Below are 22221 nucleotides of genomic sequence, written 5' to 3'. Positions count from 1 at the left end.
AGCAATGTGACTTTAACCCCTTGTTCTAAGCCCAGATTCCCCAGGAATTGGCTAGTTAGCGAAGGAGTGGTTATCCATTGCACGTACTTCTTCAAGTTATGCTCTGTGGGAGGGAAGAACATGAACGATTTCTCACCATATATGACGGTGTAGTAAACGCTAGTGCCGGCAAAGTCCAAATGAAAATCCGTGTAAGAATCCTTCACGCCCATTAAACAATACTTCTGGACAATTGGCTTCCCAGAAAGCTCATCTGGCCATAGTTTATCCACGAGGTCAACTTGTTCCACGTATGTGGGTCTCTTTATGGCTTCACCAACAGAACAGTTTGAAATCTCCAACGATAGCACGTTGAAGATTCTTTCCCTCGCCTCTTCAGAGGACTTGAAATAGTCTCTCCATTTACCCAATTGCCATTTATCCCTCGAGCCATTCTGCGTCAACACATCCATAACCTCCATGTAATGGTCCTCGCCCATACTGCTTACAAGGTCATCAACGTCAAATTTTGGAATCGTGAACCCCAGCCCTTGCGTCCTGGCACTCGGAATCTTTACAGGCTTCGGTATCCGTGTCCTGAGTGCATACTCCAATGTCAATTCATCTCCCGCCAGCTCGTCAATGGTACCATCACCCGCCCACTCTTTGAACGCTGCAATATGCGGGTGTTCTGTCTGTATTATCGCATCGTCAACATCACCCTCATCTAGCGCCTTGTAGTCCACCTTGTTCCTCTTTCTGCCAGAGCTTCTCATCCACACCGTCCCACCATGCTCAGCAGCACACTCCGGACAATGGTACTCCTTTATCCTCGAGATGTCATGTCTTGTCAGAGAGAGACAGTGAGCATGGTACCACTTTGAGCATATGTCGCATGAGATCCATGTCTGTTTGAGAGGGACCGTGCCTTGGTACTCGGCACAGCGCGAGCAGCTGCTCCACTCTTCATCACTCATATTGTAACAGTCGCAACAGGATAACGGCAGCACACCTTCCACCAAAGGTTAGAGGCCGTACGCTCATCGCTTCGTGGTGGGTGCTTCTTCGTCGTATACTAAAATAAGGACATAGCTATCTGGTAGGCGCAGCACTGGATGTCAATTTTCGCGGGCCACAAAAACGGACAAATTTCGAAGGGCCTTAGAAAAAACCGCTGAAAAAACCAGTCAACGTTGGCATTTTGAGTGCTTCAGCGGTGAAAGAAGCATCGAAACGGGAATTAAAACATGTTTAAGCACTGTACACGCTTGTTCTCCACATCCGCTGCGAGGGTGAAGAATGCCGCTAAGAACAACGGCATCATGGGCGAGCCGCTCGAGAGGGCGCCGGTTCAGAGTAGCATCAACATCATTCCAAGTGCGACCCGTTCTTTGAACGCTGACACTCTGTACGATCCCTTTGACTTCAGTATGGCGAAGATCAGACTGGAGCGTAGAAAGGCCAAGGAGAACATCAGCCACAAGATGTTTGACGAGAAGAAGCTGAACCCGCTGGACTTCTACCTCGAGACTAAGATGCTCAGCAACTACATGACGTCTACTGGCAGAATACTCCCAAGAGAGGTGACGAAGCTGAGCGTGAAGAACCAGAAGAGATTGGCCAAGTCGATAAAGAGAGCCATCGCTGCTGGATTGCTGAGCAGTGTGCACCAAGACGTATCAAAGCTTACACATAAGAACTGAGCGTGTGTATATGTGTATATAAAGATTTGTTCATGAATTCATGTAAATATAAATATGTATACGAGAGGTAGACGAAAAGCGGGTTTCACGGTGTAAAGAATGAGCAGCCATCACAGCAGTGCGGTGTCAGGTCCAATCAGCGTAACGTATACATCAGTTCCTAAGCCATAACAACTTTGCAATTCCAACTTACCACCAAATTGTTCAACATAGGCCTTCGTCAAGGGCAAGCCATAGCCCATGCCGGCAACCATTGCAAGGTCTTCGCCAGGCATGACGTTGTCTCCCATACCGTTTTGCTTCTCCTGTGCTTCCACGGAGGTGAAGGAGTAGTCAAAGACATTAGCCTCAATATCTGGGCTTATACCACCACCTTCATCACGGAAACGAAGACTCAGCGTGCGATGGCCAGAAGGTGAGGTGTCTTGCACGATGGTGACAAGAACAGGGGAGTCCAATCTATCTGTTTCAATCTGTGCCCTTATGGCATTCTTCAACAGTTCTGTGCACACGTATTCAAAATGGTGACGGATATAGGGGAATTCGATATCTTCACCAAAGTCCACCTTCACTGGGACCGTCTTGTAGTACTTTATAAACGTCATATCGTTGACATAGCCTGCGAGGATGTTGATCAGTTCAGAAGGCTTCATTTTGGCATATACAATACCAACATGGTCTTCCAAATTCTCGTGTTGAGTCACATAGTTGGAGGATATCGTTTCCATGTTGATCTTGTCCCTGAAGTGATCGTTCAGGAAGCTTACGATTTGGTCTCTTGGATGGAATCTTGAAACCTCTTGAAATCCCTGTGATAAGGACGGGATAGCATCCGCGTGGATATCTGTAACTTGGCACAGCACGTCATGGATCCTTTGAGGGTCTTCAACTCGCTGCAATTGCAACAACAGCTCTAGAGATCTGAGGTAATGGCTATACGTTTCGGCGATATGGGGGTTCAAAACAACAAGGTAAGGTAAGTGTCTGAACGCTGCCAATCTCTTTGCGTTGTAGATGGTCATATAGTCCACAGTGGCTTTGCCTCTAGTCTTTGAATCCGATTTTGCCAACTCAATCAACGAGTTTAGAGTAATCTGAGGCAGTTGCTTTGAGCTGTAATCCGATATGAATCTTTCCAGTGACGATCTTATCGCATATTCCTGCTCAAATGACAGCATCGAGTCAGGCCCACCAGGCTTCAGATGGTGTTGTAGCTTTGAAGCCCTGGAGAACACCGGGACGGTTGTATGAAGTAACCTTTTGAACATTGTGTCTTTTCAGCCAAAGCAAAATGGATACGACAAGTAAGCGCAGGACGTAAAAGGACAAGCCCACGTTTCACGGAACAAAACAGACAGATAACGGCCAAGTGCACACTGAATGTACCTTTCCTATTACGTCTAGCAAGACCTCTCAAATGCGTAGACACAACGGTGCAGAGAAACTCTTTGGACAAAACCACCAAAATGTCCCAGAGAGCACCCAAAAAAAAGACCAAAGAGAAAGTATACACAAAATGCTCCCCCACCCAAATCCGCAGGGAAAGCCGGTGGGACGATTTATGACGGGAAGTTCCGTCTCACTGTGGTGTCCGGGTGTTTTCTCAGACATGTGGTGGGCGCAAAGACAAACGACTTGGACAAACGACTTGGACAAACGATATGGACAGGCAAAAAATTCCGACGGTTTATCCGAAGGACTCAAGACTGGTTTTTGTCCCAACGGTTCTCCCGAGCAGAGAGGGCGAGAAGATAAGGCAACGGCGGAACCTTAAAGACACTTTTTTGTACATTTTGTATGTGTCTTTTCTTTTCTCGCATACTTCAAGCAGAAAGTGCTGAGCTTGACACTTTTTACGAACTGTATGACTGCGCTATTACGGTTTGGCGTTAACCGTCTCCATGGAATGCAAAAAGGAGAACCCTGCTGCAGCTGTTATGCCCCTGTTTTGTCAGCCACTTGGTCGTCGTGAACAGATCAACATCACTTTTCCCGTCTCTTTCTTCTTAGTGAGACCAACCTCATCACCATGACCACTTTAATCTTACACCATGTTATTATGACCATGGCCAACGGGTCCACTTATCGATGATTATTCACAGATCTACGAACGAACGGCAAAGTGCGCCAAGCGATCACACGCATTCTACCTCCACAAAGAGAATTCACAGGTGGTCGCCAATCCCTAGGGCGATTAGCTTGCTTTGCAAGATTATTATTATTTTTCCCACTCTCTTGACCGATAAGCTGAAATTGTCTTGGTATTGGTGATCATGTCCCGTCCGTAGATGGCCAACCTTCACAGCACAGGGTTATTCGCTGCGGACGATGACTTGGAAATATGTATCATTTTGAGCCCAAAGCAGAAAATTTTTTATTCATATTTTTGGTCTGTTGACCAGGACATGGCCAAGATGTCCAAGGTATAAAGAGAGACCGAAATGTCCCTTCTGGCTTCAACTTGATGGTATCCGAGTCGATACCGAAGAGCCGATTTTGACCATGTCCATCAGTGATACCAAAGTGTACGACGTTGAGAAGCAACTCTCAGTTTCGCAAGATGAAGAAATCTACGAACAAGAACCGGTGGAGAATGTGAAGCTTCCATGGTACTCGAGGCTGTGGGCTGCGCTCAACACCGAGTCCAACTCCATTGAGAGAATCCCGGAAGACCAGAGAAACCCCAATGAAGGCGTGTTCTCCTCTGCCTCCATGTGGTTCTCTGCTAATTTGGTGATTGCTGCAATGTCCCTTGGTATGCTGGGCCAGGCCATCTGGGGATTGTCCTTTTGGCAATCTGTGTTTGTCATTGTGTTCTTCAACATTATTGGATTATTACCCGTGGCCTTCTTTTCCTGTTTCGGTCCAGAGTTTGGTCTCAGACAGATGATCCTTTCCCGTTACCTTACTGGTGTCCTTGCCGCTCGAATCTTTGCCCTGGTGACAGCAATCGCCTGCGTCGGTTGGGGTGCAGTGAACATCATGGTCTCTGCCCAGCTGCTCAACTCTGTCAACAGACCACATTCCCTGCCTCCGTGGGCAGGTTGTCTGGTGCTGGTGCTATCGACGATCATCGTGTCTTGTTTCGGCTACAGAGTGGTGCACGCGTATGAGAAGTGGGCCTGGATCCCCAACCTGGCCGTTTTCATCGTCTTCATTGTCCAAATGGCCAAGTCTGGCAACTTTACTGGCGGCGGCTTCACCGGCGGCGAGGCAACCGCAGCTGGTGTCCTTTCATTCGGAGGCGCTACCTATGGTTTTGCCACTGGCTGGACAACGTACTCTGCAGATTATACCGTGTTCGTTAGAAAGGATTACCCAAAGAAAGTGATCTTCTTCGGCATTGTTCTTGGGTTGTTCACACCATTGGTGTTCTGTCAAGTGTTGGGAGCAGCAGTGTACTCTGGTACTTTCAAGGACTCCATGTGGGCTGAGCACTACGCAGACCATCAGGCTGGTGGATTGATGTTCGCAGTGCTCTCTGTGAACTCCCTTGGTGGGTTTGGCCAGTTCTGCTCAGTGGTCCTTGCCATGTCCACTGTTGCCAACAACATTCCAAACATGTACACCATTGCCTTGTGTACGCAGGCGTTTTGGTCACCATTGGTCAAAGTGCCAAGAGTCGTTTGGACCCTTGTTGGTAACTTCTTGACCTTGGTGATCTGTATCCCAGCATACTACCATTTCGAAGAGGTCATGGATAACTTCATGAACATGATCGGCTACTACCTGGCCATCTACGAGGCAATCTCTCTTTCCGAGCACTTCATCTATAGAAGGGGGTTCAAGGGCTATGATATAACCGCATGGAATGACTTCTCCAGGCTGCCAATTGGCATTGCAGGCACAATCGGTATATGTTTTGGTGTCTTTGGTGCCCTTATGGGCATGGACCAAGTCTGGTTCACTGGTCCTATCGGCGAGAAGATCAACGAGGGTGGTGAATATGGTGGTGCTGACATTGGCTTTGAGTTAGCCATGTCCTTTGCCTTTGTTGCCTACAACGTTGCCCGACCATTTGAGCTCAAGTATTTTGGTCGCTAGCTGGTTATCAATTCAAGCCCTTCTCTCTATTCTCCTGCAATCGTTTTCTATATTTACAGCTATTTATTATCATCACTTGTCAACCTTTTACCTATGTTCTCCTGTAAACGTCGTGATGACTACACAACTACAACCAAAGCAACGGAATATTAAGCACATATGGGTCCAAGCCCCTGTAAAGATTGAAATATATATTGTAGAGATACGAGAGAGTCAAACTTCTAGTGGCCACCAGTCGTTGGCAGTCCAACATACGCCTTGAAACTGTCATAGATCAGCCATTGCATACCAGTCAAGGTACCAATCATGACGATTCTGACACCCAAACCGTTCCACAAGCCGCCGAAACCAATCTTGCCGTAGATTCTCTTTGTAGCCTCACCAACGCTCTCAGTGGCCTTCTTCTCGTTGTTGATCTTAGACACCATCACATCAGCAGGATGAGACACGATGGCACAGAAGATACCAGCAATGTAACCACCGAGGAAGGAGACACCGGTCTGTTGCAAAGCAGTGTACTCTCTCTTTGGACGGGACAGCACCTTGGAGTAGATGGCCTCCACAACCTTCTCAAAGGTTGCAAACTTGACCATGGTGTAAGGAATCTGCCTTAGCCACAGTGGAACGATACCCTTGTACAGGCCTGCCACGCCCTCAGCGGCGGTGATCTTCTTCCAGCCGTCGAGAACACCGGTGGCATAAGGCGGGATCGTGGTCTGGGTCTTCACCTTGATGGCCTCCCATGGACAGAGCATGATGTCGGCCAAGAACTCAGCACTCGCAGAGGCCGCCAGGTACACAACGGTGTTGTAGTTCTTAGCAAACTCGGGGCCCATCAGCTCGGTGTACTGCTCCTTGAAGAACTCATAGAACCCGTACTTACCGGCACCTTGGAACGAGTAACCGATCGCAGTGGCACCGACTCCTGTGAAGATACCACCGAAACCCTCAGTCTTGATGATGGAGCGGAAGCCCTCCAAGTTGGACTTGTACAGGTGCGCATCCACTTGGCGACGGCACTTGACGAGGTCAAGGGGAGTCACGGCACTGTGCGTAGGACCACACGCTAGGATACCACCGAGCGTGCACGTGTAGTAGTACTCCTTGGAGTACAGCTTGATGCCCTTGAACTCGTCCTTGATCTCCTCGTTGATGGTGGACAAGGGGGAGTGGATGAAGTACTTTGATGCGTGTGTGTACGGAGAGACGGGTGCTTGTGCAGAGACCATTGTTGCTTATATTGTGAGCCAATTGGAACGTTCTATAACAGCAGCTGGGGGTGTTGAGAACAAGGGGGTGGTGGCTATCTCTGGCGGAACTTGATTTGGGCTGCCAGTGGCATGCCCCCTTTATATATAAAGATTACGACGTCATAGAGGGTTTACGGTTAATGCGGGCTGGGTTGCTGGAAATGGCTCAAAGCGCACCCCGTTCGCGTGTGCTGGGCCACGCTGGGTCTCCGACAATGTGTCCGCGTGTGCTACGCTGGGCTACGCTGGGCTACGCTGGGGCTACGCTGGGGCTACGCTGGGGCTACGCTGGGGCTACGCTGGGGCTACGCTGGGGCTACGCTGGGGCTACGCTGGGGCTACGCTGGACTACGCGAATGTGTCCCGTACGCTGCTAAGGCCGTAATTGGGGGTGTAGAACTGGTGGGAGCGCAGAGCTGGTGGACGAGGAAAGGCAAGCTCAGCAGCTGTGGCAAGGGCCTTCTGCCACGGGTTAAGCTGTCCTCTCTGTACTGTGCTCGTGCTCGTGCACTGCTGGATAGCTTCCATCACTGCATTCTGAAGGGAGCGGGCTTGCGGGTTAAGGTGGATGCGCGGCGTGCAGTGGGACGCTTCAGTTGCATTGTACGCGTTGATACAATGGGCTTGACAGAATGCCGGGGATGACACATAAGGAGGATGACACTAATGAGCAGTGGTGCGTGGACAGGCCGGTCTGGGCTACAGAGCTGGTATCAATTGGGAGCAGTGAGTGTTTGCCGGTGTGTATATAGACGAGTGTATATGGTTAGCAGAAGGGAGCGCGCACAGCTCTCAGGCCATGTCTCTTTTGGAGCGTGGGGCAGGGCCGAGACTCACCACAGGAGAGATACCTTCGATGATCTCCTCTATGATCTCAACCTCCTCATCGTCCAAGCCTTCCAGGTTGCACTTTGGACCCTTGTAAACGTGCTTCTTGTGGTAGTAGTAGTACCAGCCGGAGATAAGCCACGCGATGCCGTTGACAACGATGGTGTAGTTCATGGTCTCAGCGGTGACGTGCATGGTGTCTGGGAAGCAGCACATGAGGATGATGAACACCTGGAAGACAATCGCGATCCAGTTGACCACCAATGACCACGAGTGGCCCATGTAGAACTTGCCGGGGAGGAATAACGACTCCTTGGTCATGAATCTGAGGATCTGGGGTGCGACCCATGCCAGATATGTACTCATAACGGAGAGCGAAAACAACGCATTGGCCGCTGTTGACCCCAGGAGAACAATCGTGCCCAGCAGTATGGATACTAAGGCGCTTATACAGATGGCCCTTATAGGTGTGGCCAGCTTTTCGTTGATCACCTTGATATAGTCTGCGAAGGGCAGGCCGTCATCTCTCGCAAACGACCAAATCTGTCTTGATATGGCAACGAGAACGCTCGAGCCCATCAGGAACTGCCCGACTGAGATCAACACCATGAACGTCAGCGCCCATTCCCTACCCAGGTTATCCAGCAAGATCTGTGCCAATGGCTGGGACAGCTCGGAGTTCAGGAGATGTCCAATGTCCTTCGGCATGCACAGGCAGATGACGATATTTATTACGAACCCCAGGATCCAGCACGCTGTTATGGAGCCCAAGATACCAATCGGAACAGCAGTAGAAGGGTGGAGGGCCTCTTCGGACATGTAGACACATGCATCAAAGGAGCCTATTGTCCAGATTGCCGGCATCATACCGAACTGTAGAAGAGACCATAAATTGGGCCAATCGCTTGCGTTCTCGAAGTGCTTGAAGACGTACGAAACCTCGTTCAACGAGCCATTGTTCTTCTTCGTCCCATACGGAAGCACAACAACAAACAGCAAGATCATAAGGCAGTTGATGGTAATCGTGGTCCCTTGTAGTCTTGCCAATGCCGAGGACGAGACACACGTCAGCACCGTCTGGAGCAAGATGCAAAGGACAAACACCTGGAAAGTCAGCGATTCACCACACTCAATGGTCTCATCGTATATGTTGAGGCACGATATGATCTGCACCGCCAGCCCATACGTAACAGAGCACAGGCCACTCACCAGAGACATCGAGTCGGTTATCCCGATGAAGAACGACATGGGTATCTTCCATGACCGCGGTGCAAAATGGTACACCCAGAAATACAAGCCGCCAGAGGTTGGAAGTGAGCTCGCCATTTCACTCATAGATAGTCCAATGGTGAGCAAGAAGATCCCGGACAGGAACCAGCCCCAGACTAGCCCTACTGGACCACACACCAGTCCCATGGACAGCGTGCTGGCGATGCTTGGCAGTAGTCCCATGATCGAGAAGCCGATGCCAAAGATCTCCCAGGTGGAGTAGCCTCTCCTCAACTCCTGCTTGTAGCCCATGGTGGCCAGGATCTCATCGTCCATGTTGACTATGTGGTCGTCGTACATCTGGCCATTGTTCTCCACCGAGGAGTAGTATATCGCATGCTGGTCTGATGATCCCAGAAGGGGGGAGCCACTCGACATGATCTTCTGTACCGGTGTAGACAGGCAGCGCAGCGGTAGAAGAGAGGAAAGTTATACAGCCAAATTTAGTAAATCTACAACTGTACAAGGGCACACTCACAGGGACAGAGAGGGCGTATCACACGGGACGAGATGCCTTGTTCTATAGCAGAGGTGGGAATTCGAAAGGGAATTATCGTAGGGACTGGTCGATGGCAGAAGCAATGAAATTCCCTTATCTGCGGTGTTATGGGAACGGGATGCTTAATTGGGATCAAAGGCAGCTCAGGCTATGCGCGCGCGCGGTAGATAGCCCAGATCGAAATTTCACCCCGGCAACGCATAACCCAAATTTTGCCCTGTTGTCGTGGTTGCTGTGTTTTTGTGTCAACGGTTGCTGTGACTACGAAGAGGAGCATTTTCAAAACATAAAGCAGTTCGTTCAAACATTCAATTCATAAGGTAAACCGAGGTTTAGTTATTAGTTCCTAAACAAAGCATGCATAGAGGGAGGACGAGCTCAGGCCGTCTCTTCAACAGGCAGCGTGTCGTACTTGACGTCGATGGTGGCACCGTCGGAGTCGCACTTGACAACGAGCTTCACCTTGAAGTTACCCTCGGAGCCCATGCCGTGGTCGCTCTCGTCGAGATACGTCCAGGTGATGGTGTCGAAGTCCTCAGCAACCTCTGGCTTTCCAAAGTGCAGGTCCATGCCGGAGAATTCCTTCATCTCGGTGAGAAGATGCTTCTCAACGTGCTGGTGCAAGTGGCGCACAAACTTCTTGTTCTTTCTGTTCTGAGAGTCCTTTACACGATCAGGGTCATTGTGGGACTCGTGCAGTACGAATGGTGGGATGTAATGCACACGGGCGTGGCCGTTGGCCAGCTCGTGGTCCTCCTTCTCGTCCTTGAGGTATTGGATGAAGGAGTCCAAATCCTCAAACTCGGCGATTTCTCCAGCCTTATATTGCTTTTTCTGTTGCTTATCTTTCTTTGTCATTGTGGGAGTGTGTGCAGTGTCTCTCTTAAAGTGTTTCCACGAGGAATTGAGTGATCTTCTCTTTAGTCGTTAAAGTGATGATCAAATGAATGTGATGAAAAGACTGAAATCACACTCTGCAAAACAGGAACAAGGGGTCAGATAAATACCCTTATATACTTGTCTGCACCCCTCTCTCTCTCATGCCTTGACACCCTCAATTAGGAAACCGTAATTCACACAACTTCTAAGCAGAGGTTTGCTGAACCTCTGCCTCACTTTACGTCTCTCCCCCCTACTGCAAGGTCACTCCACTGTTTCTTTTTTTATTTGCTCCTGCCCCTGCCTGTGCTGCAACAACCACCAAGGAGAGGCGTGAAAAGTCTCACCACCTCAGAAAACGGGATGATTTATTCTATCTTCTGGTACGCAAAGCACGACACCAGGGAGGAGAATTGGAGGGGCAAAGTGGGTTAATCATTTGCATTGAACAGCGCACGCTACAGGCTGTAACTGTCCCAGTTTTGCCTCGTCAATTGACCTAAGTTTTGTAGAAACTAACCAGTGAGCATAGGACTCGCTATTCGGATTAATTGCTTCAGCAGCAGCTGCTGCCTGCAAAATTTTCCGGGTTGGCCCATTTCGCGGTTGTTCCGGCGTAACGTGTTAACTATGCAAAAGGTGCCCTTGGAGGTACCGAATGGGGTGAGAATCAGATGCTTTTGGCTGTGTTATAACTCCCACCGGTGTGTCTATAGACATCTAGCGAACAAAGCGATTGGGAACATTACATGATCTGGTGCAACCTTGCCAGTCAGTTTACTCCTGCCGGGCTGTAGGCGCTGTACGACTGTGATGCCTTGGAGGGGGGAACCTCACCTTCATGTGGTCTCAGGATTCAATAAGCACGAGACTATGCTGCGTACGATGTGTTCTATAAGCGAATATTCACGTTGTAGAGGCCAGCTGAAGTGGTTGTGTCACAAGCCATCCACTCCACATCGCCATAGTGAGAGTCTCACCATCAGAGTCCCACCATTGAGACTGTTTGTACTGCTTCCCACTTCCCGTGGATAAGTTCCAAAGGGCACATGTTCTGGGCTGTCAATTTTTAGAACGGCCTTTGGCTTCTAAGGGGTATGCGTCCTCGTTTACTGCCCACTACAGCTGTACAACAATGGGCTCAGCACTCTCGTTCTGACACACAATTAAACGATCTGGACAGCAGCAGGTTGATCCTGCTCACTGCTCGCTGTATGAGGTTGTAGTGCTATGTCGATGGTGGCTCTAACTGGAGTTGGCCAGCGACTCTGCCCAGATTACTCATGGCAAGAAGGACTATTGGACGAGGACTCCTGGTCCTGTCTATGTAATACATCCTCGTATAAACAAGCGCTGCATCATCACACGGAAGCCTGGGGTGCATCTGTCTAAAAGTCATACTCATGGCATCAGCAAAGATCCGTGGGCATTGTGAAAAGTGTCATACGTACTGCTAAAGCGACACAAGCTGCACTCCTAAACTCCTATGCCGATCAGCAGCAGACAGCTAGTTGGGGCCGTCGTGTCTATCTAGTAGATCATCAAGCCAATCAGATAGGGCAATGGGCTTGGATGCCCGAGATAGCGGTCTCTTCATGCGGTTGTAACCTGGCTAAAGTTAGAGACAAAAGCGAGTCACAAGCAGCGGTAAACGTGGCGTGGAGTAGCACGGTCTGTTACACAGTGAGAAGGATAGCGAGCGGTGTTATGACTGTTCTTGGCATCCCAACATGCTGAAGAGACGGCTACTGTCCAGACGAGGGTACTTCATAGTGAGTTAATCATCTTGGGGAGAAGTTATGATTATGGCCTGCCTTCCACACCTCAGGTTTAAACGGAAGGAGATGAAGATCCACAACGCATACGTGAACTATAATCCTTTCCAGAAACCTATATAAAGTGGCAGAAACCTATATAAACTGGCTGTGCACCTGAGGATCTCAAGCCAGGTCTGTGAATGTTCCTCTTCAAGCAGAACAAGAAGAGAACTTATACAACAGCTATACAATGACCATTTCAAAGATCCACTCAAGATAGGTCTACGACTCCCGTGGTAACCCAACCGTTGAAGTGGAGCTGACCACTGAGCATGGAACGTTCAGATCAATTGTCCCCCTCAGGTGCGTCTACAGGTATCCACGAGGCAGTTGAGTTGAGGGACGGCGACAAGACCAAGTGGGGCGGTAAAGGTGTCCTGAAGGCCGTCTCAAATGTCAACGACATCATTGGTCCTGCGGTGATCAAGGCCAATATCGACGTCAAGGACCAAAAGGCAATGGACAAGTTCCTTATCGAGCTTGATGGTACGCCAAACAAGTCTAAGCTTGGTGCTAACGCATTGTTGGGTGTCTCACTGGCCACCTCATTGGCCGCTGCTGCTGAGAAGAAGATTCCACTGTATCAGCATATCAAGGAGTTGTCGAACACACCGGGCCCTTACGTTTTGCCAGTTCCTTTCCAGAACGTGTTGAACGGTGGTGTGCACGCTGGTGGTGACCTTGCATTCCAAGAGTTCATGCTTGCCCCAATTGGTGCCTCATCTTTCTCTGAAGCCCTTAGAATGAACTCGGAAATTTACCACATCTTGAAGAACTTGGCAAAGGAAAAGTACGGTCAATCTGCTGGTAATGTGGGTGATGAAGGTGGTGTTGCTCCAGATATTTCAACACCTGAGGAGGCCTTGGATTTAATCACCGCTGCGATTAAGAAGGCCGGTTACGAAGGTATAGTGTATGTCGGTTTGGACGCTGCTTCTTCCGAATTCTTCATCGATGGTAAGTACAGAGTCGATTTCAAGAACCCAACAGATGATGAATCAAAGCACCTGACTGGCAAGCAGCTTGCTGACTTGTACGTGAAGTTGATCAAGGAGTATCCTTTGGTGTTCGTCGAGGATCCATTTGCGGAGGACGATTGGGACTCTTGGACCGACTTCCTGCCTAGGGTTGAGCTTCCAGTTGTCGCTGATGACTTGACAGTCACGAACCCCGTGAGAATCAGAACTGCAATTGAGAAGAAGGCTGCCTCTTCTCTTCTGCTTAAGGTGAACCAAATCGGTACACTTTCCGAGTCCATTGAGGCAGCTTGGACAGCATACAACGCTGGTTGGGGTGTGCTGGTGTCCCACAGATCTGGTGAGACTGAGGACACCTTCATTGCAGACCTCTGTGTCGGTTTGAGAACTGGTCAAATCAAGACTGGTGCTGCTGCAAGATCTGAGAGATTGGCAAAGTACAACCAACTGTTGAGAATTGAAGAAGAACTGGGTGACAAAGCAGTGTACGCTGGTCGCAACTTCCAGAAGTCTGTTCGTATTTAGTTTTTTTTTGTTGCTGAACGCTTTTTTTTATTTCTAAAGTGGTTAATTCAAGACCTTTCTGTATGATTTTGGTGCTGATTGTAGGTGTGAAGAGGTGATGTCTCTGTGATCTTCAAGGGTAAGCTTATAATGATATCTCAGGTGCTACACACTTAACTATTAAACGGCTATCAATAAGTCACTCTCCGCTTCAAGTGCCGGCTCAACGTCACCTGTACTAAGAAATGATGTGAATAAGATAATCCCTAACCAATATGACGCGAACATATACGATGGACGAGTTATTTCATAAGAACGCAGGAAAACAGGAAATACAATGGCTGAAAGAGTGCCGTTGAAGCCACCGTAGAAGAACACTCGAATCTTGACAATTCATGATTCACACTATTTCAGTAAAGTAAAAAGGATGTAATCACGATGCGATCTATTCAGCAGTAAATTCGAAAGGCGAATGTCACACACATCACAGGCTGCTGCAGAACAATGCGTATAGGTGTAGATGCCATGGTTTCGCCAGAACAATGTGGAAGAAATTGGCGCATTATAAGACAGCAGCAATGTATTACAAGGCTCAATGACGAGTTGCTGCGGATATAATTGGTCTGATTCGCTAGCCAGTTTGAGTCACACAGCTCTCTCGATTCAGCTCTCATGCGCCAATTCTCCGCGGTGAGGCTCTAACCTTCAAGCGTTTCCCACAAAAGCCGAGGATCACCCAACATTGAAGTGGAATTATTAGCAAGACAGAAACATAACCCAACAATGAGGCTCCAATTCGCTATAAAGAGGAAGTTAGTAGCAAGAATGTACAGTGGATACGGGTCCCGTGCGAAGAGAAGCCCATCACTTGATTATTTCTTGCCCAAACCTGTGCATTTCCCGGGTGGGAGGCTCCTTGGACAGTGCAGGCACAAGGAACAAACCACTGGTGACCCTAAGTTGTTAGAACCATATAAGATCAAGTCAACAGTGTTCCAGAACAGGATAGGCGTATCGCCTATGTGCACCTACTCGGCAGCTCCTGATGGTGAGACGATTGGACACGCCACCAAGTTCCACGAGATCAATTATGGCTCTTTTGCCCTGAGAGGCCCGGGTCTTATCATCCTTGAGACAGCAGCTGTGTGTCCTGAAGGTCGAACATCTCCAGAGGACCTGGGCATATGGCTGGACTCGCAAGCCGAGTCGTTGAGACCGATTGTGGACTTTGCACATGCTCAAGGTGTCAAGATTGGCATCCAAATAGGACATGGTGGTCGTAAGGCCTCGGGCCTGCCTCTGTCTCTACATCTATCGAAGGCTGCTAACAAGGACAGCGACCAAGGATGGGACACTGTGGGGCCCTCTGCCATCTCATTCGATGAAGAGCTCTTCCCTACACCTAGAGAAATGACGCTTGAAGAGATCCAGGCCGTCGTCAGGCTATTTAAGGACGCAGCTCGTCGCTCACTGGACATCTCTGGCTTCGACTTTGTTGAGATCCACGCTGCCCATGGCTTTCTCCTGAACAACTTTCTGAGCGAGTTGTCCAACAAGAGAACCGACAGGTACGGAGGATCATTCCTAAACAGAACCAGGTTGCTATTGGAGATTATAGATGAAGTGAAAGACGACGAACACCCCTTGTTTGTGCGTGTGTCGGCGACTGATAGATCACAGCTGCCAGAAGCATGGAAGCTGGAGCATACTCAGGAGCTCGCATTACTGCTAGAAGATCACGGAGTCGACGTGATCGATGTCTCGGACGGTGGTAACTTCAACAGGCCGTACCATCTACCACATGTACCAGCAAACCAGGCACCACTGGCCAAGGGAGTAAGGGACACACTGCGGAATCGTGGCACCAAGCACTCTATGCTTGTGGCCACTGTCGGCTCGATAAGCTCGGGTCTGATAGCAGAGGAGAAGCTTGACGACGGTAGTGCTGATGTGATTCTGTCAGGACGGGAATTCCTGATTAATCCCGGAGCAGCCATACGCTTCGCACAGGACTTGGGGTACAGCATAAGCTCTGGGTGGCCATATGAGTGGACGTACGAGCCACCACCTTTAACAGACTCGAACACGTGATACAGTAGGGTGATGGTCGGCATTGAGTGAGCTTTTTGTATCAGATTTCCATAGTAGCAACGTTTCAAAGCAGTAACTTTCCCTGTAGCGTGTGCGATGCGGATACCAACAGCTCACACAGCAATTGATGACAAATGCAGCACTTGGATGGCCGTGATGATTGGACACATTTCATACAACGCAATAATCGAGAGATGATGGTGTGTGGCATTTATCTTCACGTACACGTTTACGGCGAACTCGGACGATTACTAATTTCCCCCAGCATTATAAAAGCAGCATCATCGCATCGAAACTTGTGACGAGGAGGGCTCTCATCTCAAAACCATCGATAATTAAAACTCAATGTTCACTGGATACGGAACCCGTGCAAAGGCCTCTGACGAGGTTGACTTCTTCCTACCAATCGCAGTTCATTATCCGGTTGGTAGACCAATAGGAGCCACCAGCCAGGGCGAGACGCTCCCCAAGCCACAGCTTTTCACGCCGTTGAAGATCAAAGGTACACACTTCCAGAACAGACTTGGTGTGTCACCAATGTGTACCTACTCTGCGCCATCTGAAGGTGACAGTGTTGGATTTGCTACAAAGTTCCATGAGATCCACTATGGATCGTTTGCGCTTCGTGGTGCTGGCCTCATCATCGTTGAAGCCACAGCGGTAAGACCCGAGGGAAGGCTGTCTCCAGAAGATTTGGGGATATGGTCAGATGAACATGCCAGATCGTTGAAGCCGATTGTTGACTTTGCTCACTCCCAAGGCACCAAGATTGGTATCCAACTGGGCCATGGTGGTCGTAAAGCCTCTGGACTGCCTATCCCACTCCACGTCTCCAAAGGCGCAAGAAAAGGTGAAGATCAAGGCTGGGACACTGTAGGACCCTCGCCTATCTCCTACGACGAGGAGCAGTTCCCAGCTCCACACGAGTTGAGTGTTGATGAGATCAAGGAGATTGTTCTGAGCTTCAAAGATGCAGCAAAGAGAGCGTACGACATTGCTCATTTCGATTTTGTCGAGATCCACGGGGCACATGGGTACCTCATCAGCGAGTTTCTCAGTGGTCTTTCAAATACAAGAACCGATGCTTACGGTGGTTTGTTGGAGAATAGGGCAAGAATACTGCTGGAGATTGTCGATGCCGTGAAGGACGACGAGCATCCATTGTTTGTTCGTATCTCTGCGAGCGATCTCACTGATGAGACCAAGGCGTGGACCCTGGAGCAGGCCGGCGAGCTCGCACTGCTTCTTGAAGACCATGGCATCGACGTGCTCGACGTGTCAGATGGTGGTAACTATAACAAGGCACGCCGTCGTCCACAGGGCCCAGCGTCCCAGGCTCCACTGGCAAAGGCTATAAGGGATAAACTGCACAGCCGTGGAACACAGACACCAATACTGGTTGCCTCTGTCGGTGGGTTCCACTCTGGTGTCGTTGCAGAGGAGAAGCTACAAGACAAGAGTGCAGACATCATTCTATCTGGCCGAGAGTTCCTCATCAACCCTGGCGCTGCTATCAGGTTTGGCCAGGATTTGGGCGTAAAGATCAGCTCTGCATGGCCTTACGAGTGGTCGTACGAGTACCCAGCGTTGACACAGGACCAGGTCACTCCCGTGCCAGAGGCTCAAGTGTAGAAAGCAGAATTATATAGGAGTCATTGTGAGAAGTGCCATTGTTTATGTATTGTTTATGTCTTGCACTGTAGATAGCCCATCGGGAGCCGAGAAGGGAAATATTCGCGTGCTTATGTAAGAGTCGAGCGCTCGTAGTAAACAGAAAAGATCACAAACATCAACAACATCAACAACAACAACAAGCGAACCAGGGCGTGTCGAAGAGAGACAAAGATGGCGAGAGCGCAAACAGTCAAGAGACGTCAGAGAGTAGCAGCACAGGCCCAAGCACAGGCCCAAGCACAAGCACAGGCACAGGCCCAGGCCCAAGCACTACAGGATGAGATAGGAGGAATGCACGATGAAGCCGATATCATGTCGTTCCGTTCAGCTGCGACGCAGCGGTTTCTGTTGAACCAAGAACTAATGGAGAACATCACGGATAAGTGGGTACACACAGACAGTATAATCGCGCCTAAGCCCTTTGCGAACGTGCAAACAACAAAGACCAACATTGAAGAGCTGAAGGAGGAGTTGTATTTTGGGAACTTGGTACTGATGAGACAGAAAGTTGAGTCATTGGACAAGAGCATTGAGATCATGAAGGAAGAGGCCGATGTCAGTAAGCTCTTTGACGATAACAGGTTCCTACAGGACGCCATTGACAAATTGGCGAGTGGGACCGACTTCGACTCTGATAATCAGATCGACAGCATTGAGAAGTCCTTCTGTGAGAGGTTTAACAAACGATTCACATCGAATTCCAAGATAGTGAAGTCGATTCCAGCAATAAATCCTGATACGAGAGCTGCACCTGATACCTATTGGGAGGACTTGGAGAAGGCTAAAATAGAAGCGGAAAAGCGTGCCAAAGAAGAAGCAGAGGCTGCCAGGGTAGCTGCTGAAGAGCAAGCACGTCTTGAGCAGGAGAGAAAAGAACAAGAGGAGAAAGAGAAGCAAGAACAGGAGGAGAGAGAAAAGAGAGAGCTCGAGCAGAGAGAACTACAGCAGAAAGAGGAACAGCAACAGTTGCAGAGACAGGAAGAGCTATCACAGGCCCAGCCTGAAGAACCAGTCGACAGTCACCATCTCCTACCAGAAACGGAGTTTGGCATCGCAACTGATGGCCTTGGAGAACACGATCCAATTTCAGACTTCAAGCAAGACAACTTCCCAGACCAAGGACTGGACATGATGGACGATGCCTTCCAGTATTCGAATTTGGATGACCAAGATTTCTTGAGCCAAATCGACCACAGCATGGAGCCATAAGCAATTACGTACTTGTATAATAGACTGATAATGACAAAAACAGGAACAAGCTCTGTAGCTCACTCATATTATTCCTTCTCATGGGGTCTCCAGCATTGTATAGATCAACCTACGCTTTATGTACTCTGACACTAGTTGTTGTTGCTCACGTCCAGTGTGGCAAACCGTGAAGAACGACAAACAAGGAATTCGGTTTCGTGGTCTAGTTGGTCATGGCATCTGCTTAACACGCAGAACGTCCCCAGTTCGATCCTGGGCGAAATCATTCCTTTTTTTTTCGCCAAACACCTACATCGACTGATTATCCACAGTTTATTCTGAAGTTATAACCACAATTGGACTCTTTTTTCACAATCAGTTACATAATCCAAGCCACTATCCACCCTGAATATCAATCTCATCATCAAAAGACTCGTGTCATAAGCCAATTGGGTCATATTTTCCAGTAGTTCCACCGTCTTTGAAGGCATTTTCGTTAGCTGCTCGAGCCCGCGAACATCAACAGAAAATTCAGTGTAAGCGTAAACAACAAAGCACAGCGGCGGCAGAAATAATTCTCCAGCGGCTAGAAAGCGGAGGGAAGACAGTATTATCTAAGCATGTCGTTCATATATACGCCCGTCACTCCAAAAGGATCGGCCTCGCGAGCTTCCATCATGGAGTTTGACGGTGTGAGGATACTAGCAGATCCAGGCTGGGATGGTGCCTCTGATTTACAGTACTTGAAAGATGTCGCCAACACGGTGGACATAGTCTTACTATCGCAGCCGACTACCGAGTTTCTTGGTGCTTACGCATGGTTGGCGTTTCATGACCTGAACAAGCCTGTTTATGCTACTCTACCGACCTGTAATCTTGGAAGAGTGGCAACCATTGATCTGTATAGAGCTGCCGGCATCATTGGTCCTATCGAGGGAACACAGTTCGAGCTGAGTGACGTTGAGGAGGCATTTGACAAGATCATCACCGTGAAGCACTCTCAGGTGACAGATCTGAGAGCCAAGTGTGATGGGCTGACAATCACGGCGATCAACTCCGGTCACACCCTTGGTGGTACAATATGGGTATTGGATAAGAACTCTGAAAAGGTGATATACGCTCCGGAATGGAACCATTCCAAGGATTCTTTCTTGAACGGTGCTGAGATGCTACAGAACCCAGCGCTCTTGAGGCCCTCTGTGGTCATAACCTCTGCTACGATTGGTTCTCCGTTATCTCACAAGAAACGTGTTGATAAATTCTTTGAGCTTGTCGATGCTACACTAGGAATGGGTGGTACAGTGTTGCTGCCAACATCTATAGGTGGCCGTATGCTGGAACTTATCCACCTTATTGATGAACATTTGCAAAGTGCGCCTATCCCAGTGTTGCTCGTGGCTCACGCCAAGGCAAGAAGTTTGACCTATGCCGGTAGCATGCTCGAATGGATGGCACCAGCAGTGATCAAGGAATGGGAATCAAGAGGTCAGGCACCATTCGATGCTTCAAGGGTTCAAGTTGTTAAACCCTCAGAGCTCTTAAGCATGCCAGGTGCAAAAGTTGTGTTTGCATCGGGCTCAGGGTTTGAAAATGGTACAGAGGCCCAAGCAGCTTTGTTTAACCTGTGCACTGATCAAAAGACATCAATCATCCTGACGGAGAGACCACTAGAAGGGTCCATAGGTAATGACTTGTATAAGACTTGGTTTTCAACTGTTAAGGACAAGACGGGGTCTACAGATGAAGGTACGCCTATCCCATTGGAGAAGAAGTTACAGATTGTTGATATCAGAGAGGAAAGATTGGTTGGAGATGAACTTGCCGCTTATGAACAAACCGTGAAGACTAGGCGTCCAGAAAGAGAGCAACGGAAGAAGAACAAAGAATCTGAGAAAGTTGCAACAAAGTTCGAGGAGGATGAGGAGTCTGAATCCGAGGATGAAGATGATATTCTAGAGCCAAAGACCAAGAAAGAGGATCATGTACCTGTTGATATGGATGTCAGAAACGCTAAAGGACGTGCAAGAATGTTTCCTTATCTTCCATCAAAGAATAAGATCAGTGATTATGGTATCATAATAGACCATGCAGATTACGCGAGAGAAGAAGAGAAAGATGTCAACAAACTGAAGAAGAAGGAGACACAGAAGATGAAGCTTGGTGAGAAGAATAAATGGAATGAGGGAAAGAAACAAGACGATGTGTCAAATCTGGATGCATTGCACGAACCAGTGAAAAGACACATCACATCTCTTCTGGTGCCTGCAAGATGCGTTCTATCTTACATCGACCTTGCCGGTCTTGTTGACTTGAGATCTCTATCTCTCATTCTTCCAGCACTGAAACCTAAGGCTGTTTTCCTGATATCTGATTTGTCAGATGTGGATAACCTAGACAAGGTTGCAAACATGCTACAAAAGCACAACAAGTTTGAAGTTGTTGTGACACATGCAAACGAGGAATACCGTTCTGACAACAAGCTTCAGTCATTTGACATTGTACTTGATGATTCTCTCTCCTCCAAACTAAAATGGCAAAAGATTGCTGGAGGATTCAACGTTGCACACGTCATTGGTGAGGTGAAGACCAAGGAGGATCTTAAGAAAGCAGACCAACAGGGCGATGGTGACACTGAGATGAAGGACATTGATGGCAAAGGACAAGAAGATGAGACTACCCAGAACGTCAACGATGACCTGGTTCTTGTGCCACTAGAACAGTCGAGCTTGTTGAGCAACGTGAGAGCTGCTCCTTTAGCCATTGGTGATGTCAGACTGTCTGAGTTGAAGAAGACACTCTCGCTCACGCACAAAGTGGAATTCAAAGGTGAAGGTACCTTGGTGATAGACGACACCGTTGCCATCAGAAAGATCAGTGATGGAGATGTCATTGTGGACGGGTTGCCCGGTGACCTGTTCTACAAGGTTAGAGATGCCGTCAGAAAAATGTTAGCTTACGTGTGATAGAAAGAATGTGTTCTCTTAAAAGAATAAATATAGTAGTTTCGAAGATTGCAAACTGTAAATAAATAAGTCACGAGAGACCATTGCGTGTGAATACACCTAGATTCTCTAATAATAAATAGTGAAGACAGTTAAAACGTATGTATGGGAGTAAGTGCTGCGCTTCGACAAAATCAATTCACAAGTCCAAGGGCCTCTGGCTGAGAGTCCTTCTTAACCGTGATCCCAACAGCCTTCTCGCTGTTCTCACCCTTGAGTTGCTTCACATACTCGGCTCTGATCTTCTCAGCACGAGCCTTCTCCTTTGGTCTATGGAGACACTCAAAGTAATCATCAGCCAATGGTGTGCACTCACGTGGATGTTTGGTATCACTGTTTGTGTAGCACTCCATGAAGTTTTGCCACACGTTGAAGCAGCGACCTGTACCTCCTGAGAAACCGTAACCTGAAGACATGCTTTCTGTTTTGTTCTGCTTTACTTGCTGAGGCCAAAGCTGTGTCCCTTTTTGTTTTGACGGACAGTTTTAAGGGGACAAGTGAACATTTTTGTCCCGGC

The 22221-nt window shown here is 48.6% G+C and overlaps 12 protein-coding genes and 1 non-coding gene across 13 annotated transcripts; 8 read left to right on the top strand and 5 right to left on the bottom strand.

Annotated features, from left to right (window-relative positions):
- Nucleotides 1-202: 202 nt before the first annotated feature.
- Nucleotides 203-1214, bottom strand: JHD1 ([Histone H3]-lysine-36 demethylase; the record flags this gene model as incomplete). The annotated part of the gene is made up of 1 exon (XM_020214622.1): nt 203-1214. A coding segment is annotated over exon 1 (754 nt), but the record flags the coding sequence as incomplete, so codon positions are not given.
- A 99-nt stretch (nt 1215-1313) lies between these two features.
- Nucleotides 1314-1637, top strand: RSM18 (mitochondrial 37S ribosomal protein bS18m; the record flags this gene model as incomplete). The annotated part of the gene is made up of 1 exon (XM_020212178.1): nt 1314-1637. A coding segment is annotated over one exon (324 nt), but the record flags the coding sequence as incomplete, so codon positions are not given.
- A 221-nt stretch (nt 1638-1858) lies between these two features.
- On the bottom strand, nt 1859-3144 carry CYBJADRAFT_166773 (alpha-ketoacid dehydrogenase kinase family protein; the record flags this gene model as incomplete). The annotated part of the gene is made up of 1 exon (XM_020214621.1): nt 1859-3144. A coding segment is annotated over exon 1 (1092 nt), but the record flags the coding sequence as incomplete, so codon positions are not given.
- Nucleotides 3145-4619: 1475 nt separating this feature from the next.
- Nucleotides 4620-5870, top strand: CYBJADRAFT_166772 (uncharacterized protein). Its single transcript, XM_020214620.1, has one exon. It carries the CDS (start codon nt 4665-4667, stop codon nt 5724-5726), a length of 1062 nt encoding a protein of 353 aa, XP_020072047.1. The 5' UTR covers nt 4620-4664; the 3' UTR covers nt 5727-5870.
- Nucleotides 5871-5947: 77 nt separating this feature from the next.
- Nucleotides 5948-9451, bottom strand: PIC2 (Cu/Pi carrier; the record flags this gene model as incomplete). Its single annotated transcript, XM_020216286.1, has 2 exons — nt 5948-6907; nt 7814-9451. The coding sequence occupies 2 exons, from the start codon at nt 9449-9451 to the stop codon at nt 5948-5950; spliced, it is 2598 nt and encodes an 865-aa protein (XP_020072046.1).
- Nucleotides 9452-9950: 499 nt separating this feature from the next.
- On the bottom strand, nt 9951-10430 carry CYBJADRAFT_124688 (uncharacterized protein; the record flags this gene model as incomplete). Its single annotated transcript, XM_020212548.1, has 1 exon — nt 9951-10430. One exon carries the CDS (start codon nt 10428-10430, stop codon nt 9951-9953), a length of 480 nt encoding a protein of 159 aa, XP_020072045.1.
- A 1751-nt stretch (nt 10431-12181) lies between these two features.
- CYBJADRAFT_193629 (enolase) lies at nt 12182-14107 on the top strand (the record flags this gene model as incomplete). The annotated part of the gene is made up of 3 exons (XM_020217488.1): nt 12182-12223; nt 12489-12560; nt 12595-14107. The coding sequence occupies 3 exons, from the start codon at nt 12182-12184 to the stop codon at nt 13768-13770; spliced, it is 1290 nt and encodes a 429-aa protein (XP_020072044.1). The 3' UTR covers nt 13771-14107.
- Nucleotides 14108-14703: 596 nt separating this feature from the next.
- CYBJADRAFT_121144 (NADH:flavin oxidoreductase/NADH oxidase) lies at nt 14704-15807 on the top strand (the record flags this gene model as incomplete). The annotated part of the gene is made up of 1 exon (XM_020212341.1): nt 14704-15807. A coding segment is annotated over one exon (1104 nt), but the record flags the coding sequence as incomplete, so codon positions are not given.
- A 378-nt stretch (nt 15808-16185) lies between these two features.
- Nucleotides 16186-17472, top strand: CYBJADRAFT_172011 (NADH:flavin oxidoreductase/NADH oxidase; the record flags this gene model as incomplete). The annotated part of the gene is made up of 1 exon (XM_020216285.1): nt 16186-17472. One exon carries the CDS (start codon nt 16186-16188, stop codon nt 17470-17472), a length of 1287 nt encoding a protein of 428 aa, XP_020072042.1.
- A 103-nt stretch (nt 17473-17575) lies between these two features.
- On the top strand, nt 17576-18771 carry CYBJADRAFT_166769 (uncharacterized protein). The gene has a single exon (XM_020214619.1). It carries the CDS (start codon nt 17686-17688, stop codon nt 18721-18723), a length of 1038 nt encoding a protein of 345 aa, XP_020072041.1. The 5' UTR covers nt 17576-17685; the 3' UTR covers nt 18724-18771.
- A 143-nt stretch (nt 18772-18914) lies between these two features.
- CYBJADRAFT_t52 lies at nt 18915-18988 on the top strand. Its single transcript has one exon. It is a non-coding gene; the product is annotated as a tRNA-Val (tRNA).
- A 377-nt stretch (nt 18989-19365) lies between these two features.
- On the top strand, nt 19366-21665 carry CFT2 (cleavage polyadenylation factor subunit CFT2; the record flags this gene model as incomplete). Its single annotated transcript, XM_020217333.1, has 1 exon — nt 19366-21665. Exon 1 carries the CDS (start codon nt 19380-19382, stop codon nt 21663-21665), a length of 2286 nt encoding a protein of 761 aa, XP_020072040.1. The 5' UTR covers nt 19366-19379.
- CYBJADRAFT_166768 (uncharacterized protein) lies at nt 21666-22184 on the bottom strand. The gene has a single exon (XM_020214618.1). The coding sequence runs from the start codon at nt 22118-22120 to the stop codon at nt 21839-21841; it is 282 nt and encodes a 93-aa protein (XP_020072039.1). The 5' UTR covers nt 22121-22184; the 3' UTR covers nt 21666-21838.
- Between the last annotated feature and the right edge of the window lie 37 nt (nt 22185-22221).

The sequence above is a fragment of the Cyberlindnera jadinii genome (genome assembly GCF_001661405.1).
Source record: "Cyberlindnera jadinii NRRL Y-1542 unplaced genomic scaffold CYBJAscaffold_3, whole genome shotgun sequence".
NCBI lineage: Eukaryota > Fungi > Ascomycota > Saccharomycetes > Phaffomycetales > Wickerhamomycetaceae > Williopsis > Williopsis jadinii.
Note: the sequence above shows the minus strand (reverse complement) of the source record. Positions and strands in the feature narration are given on the sequence as shown.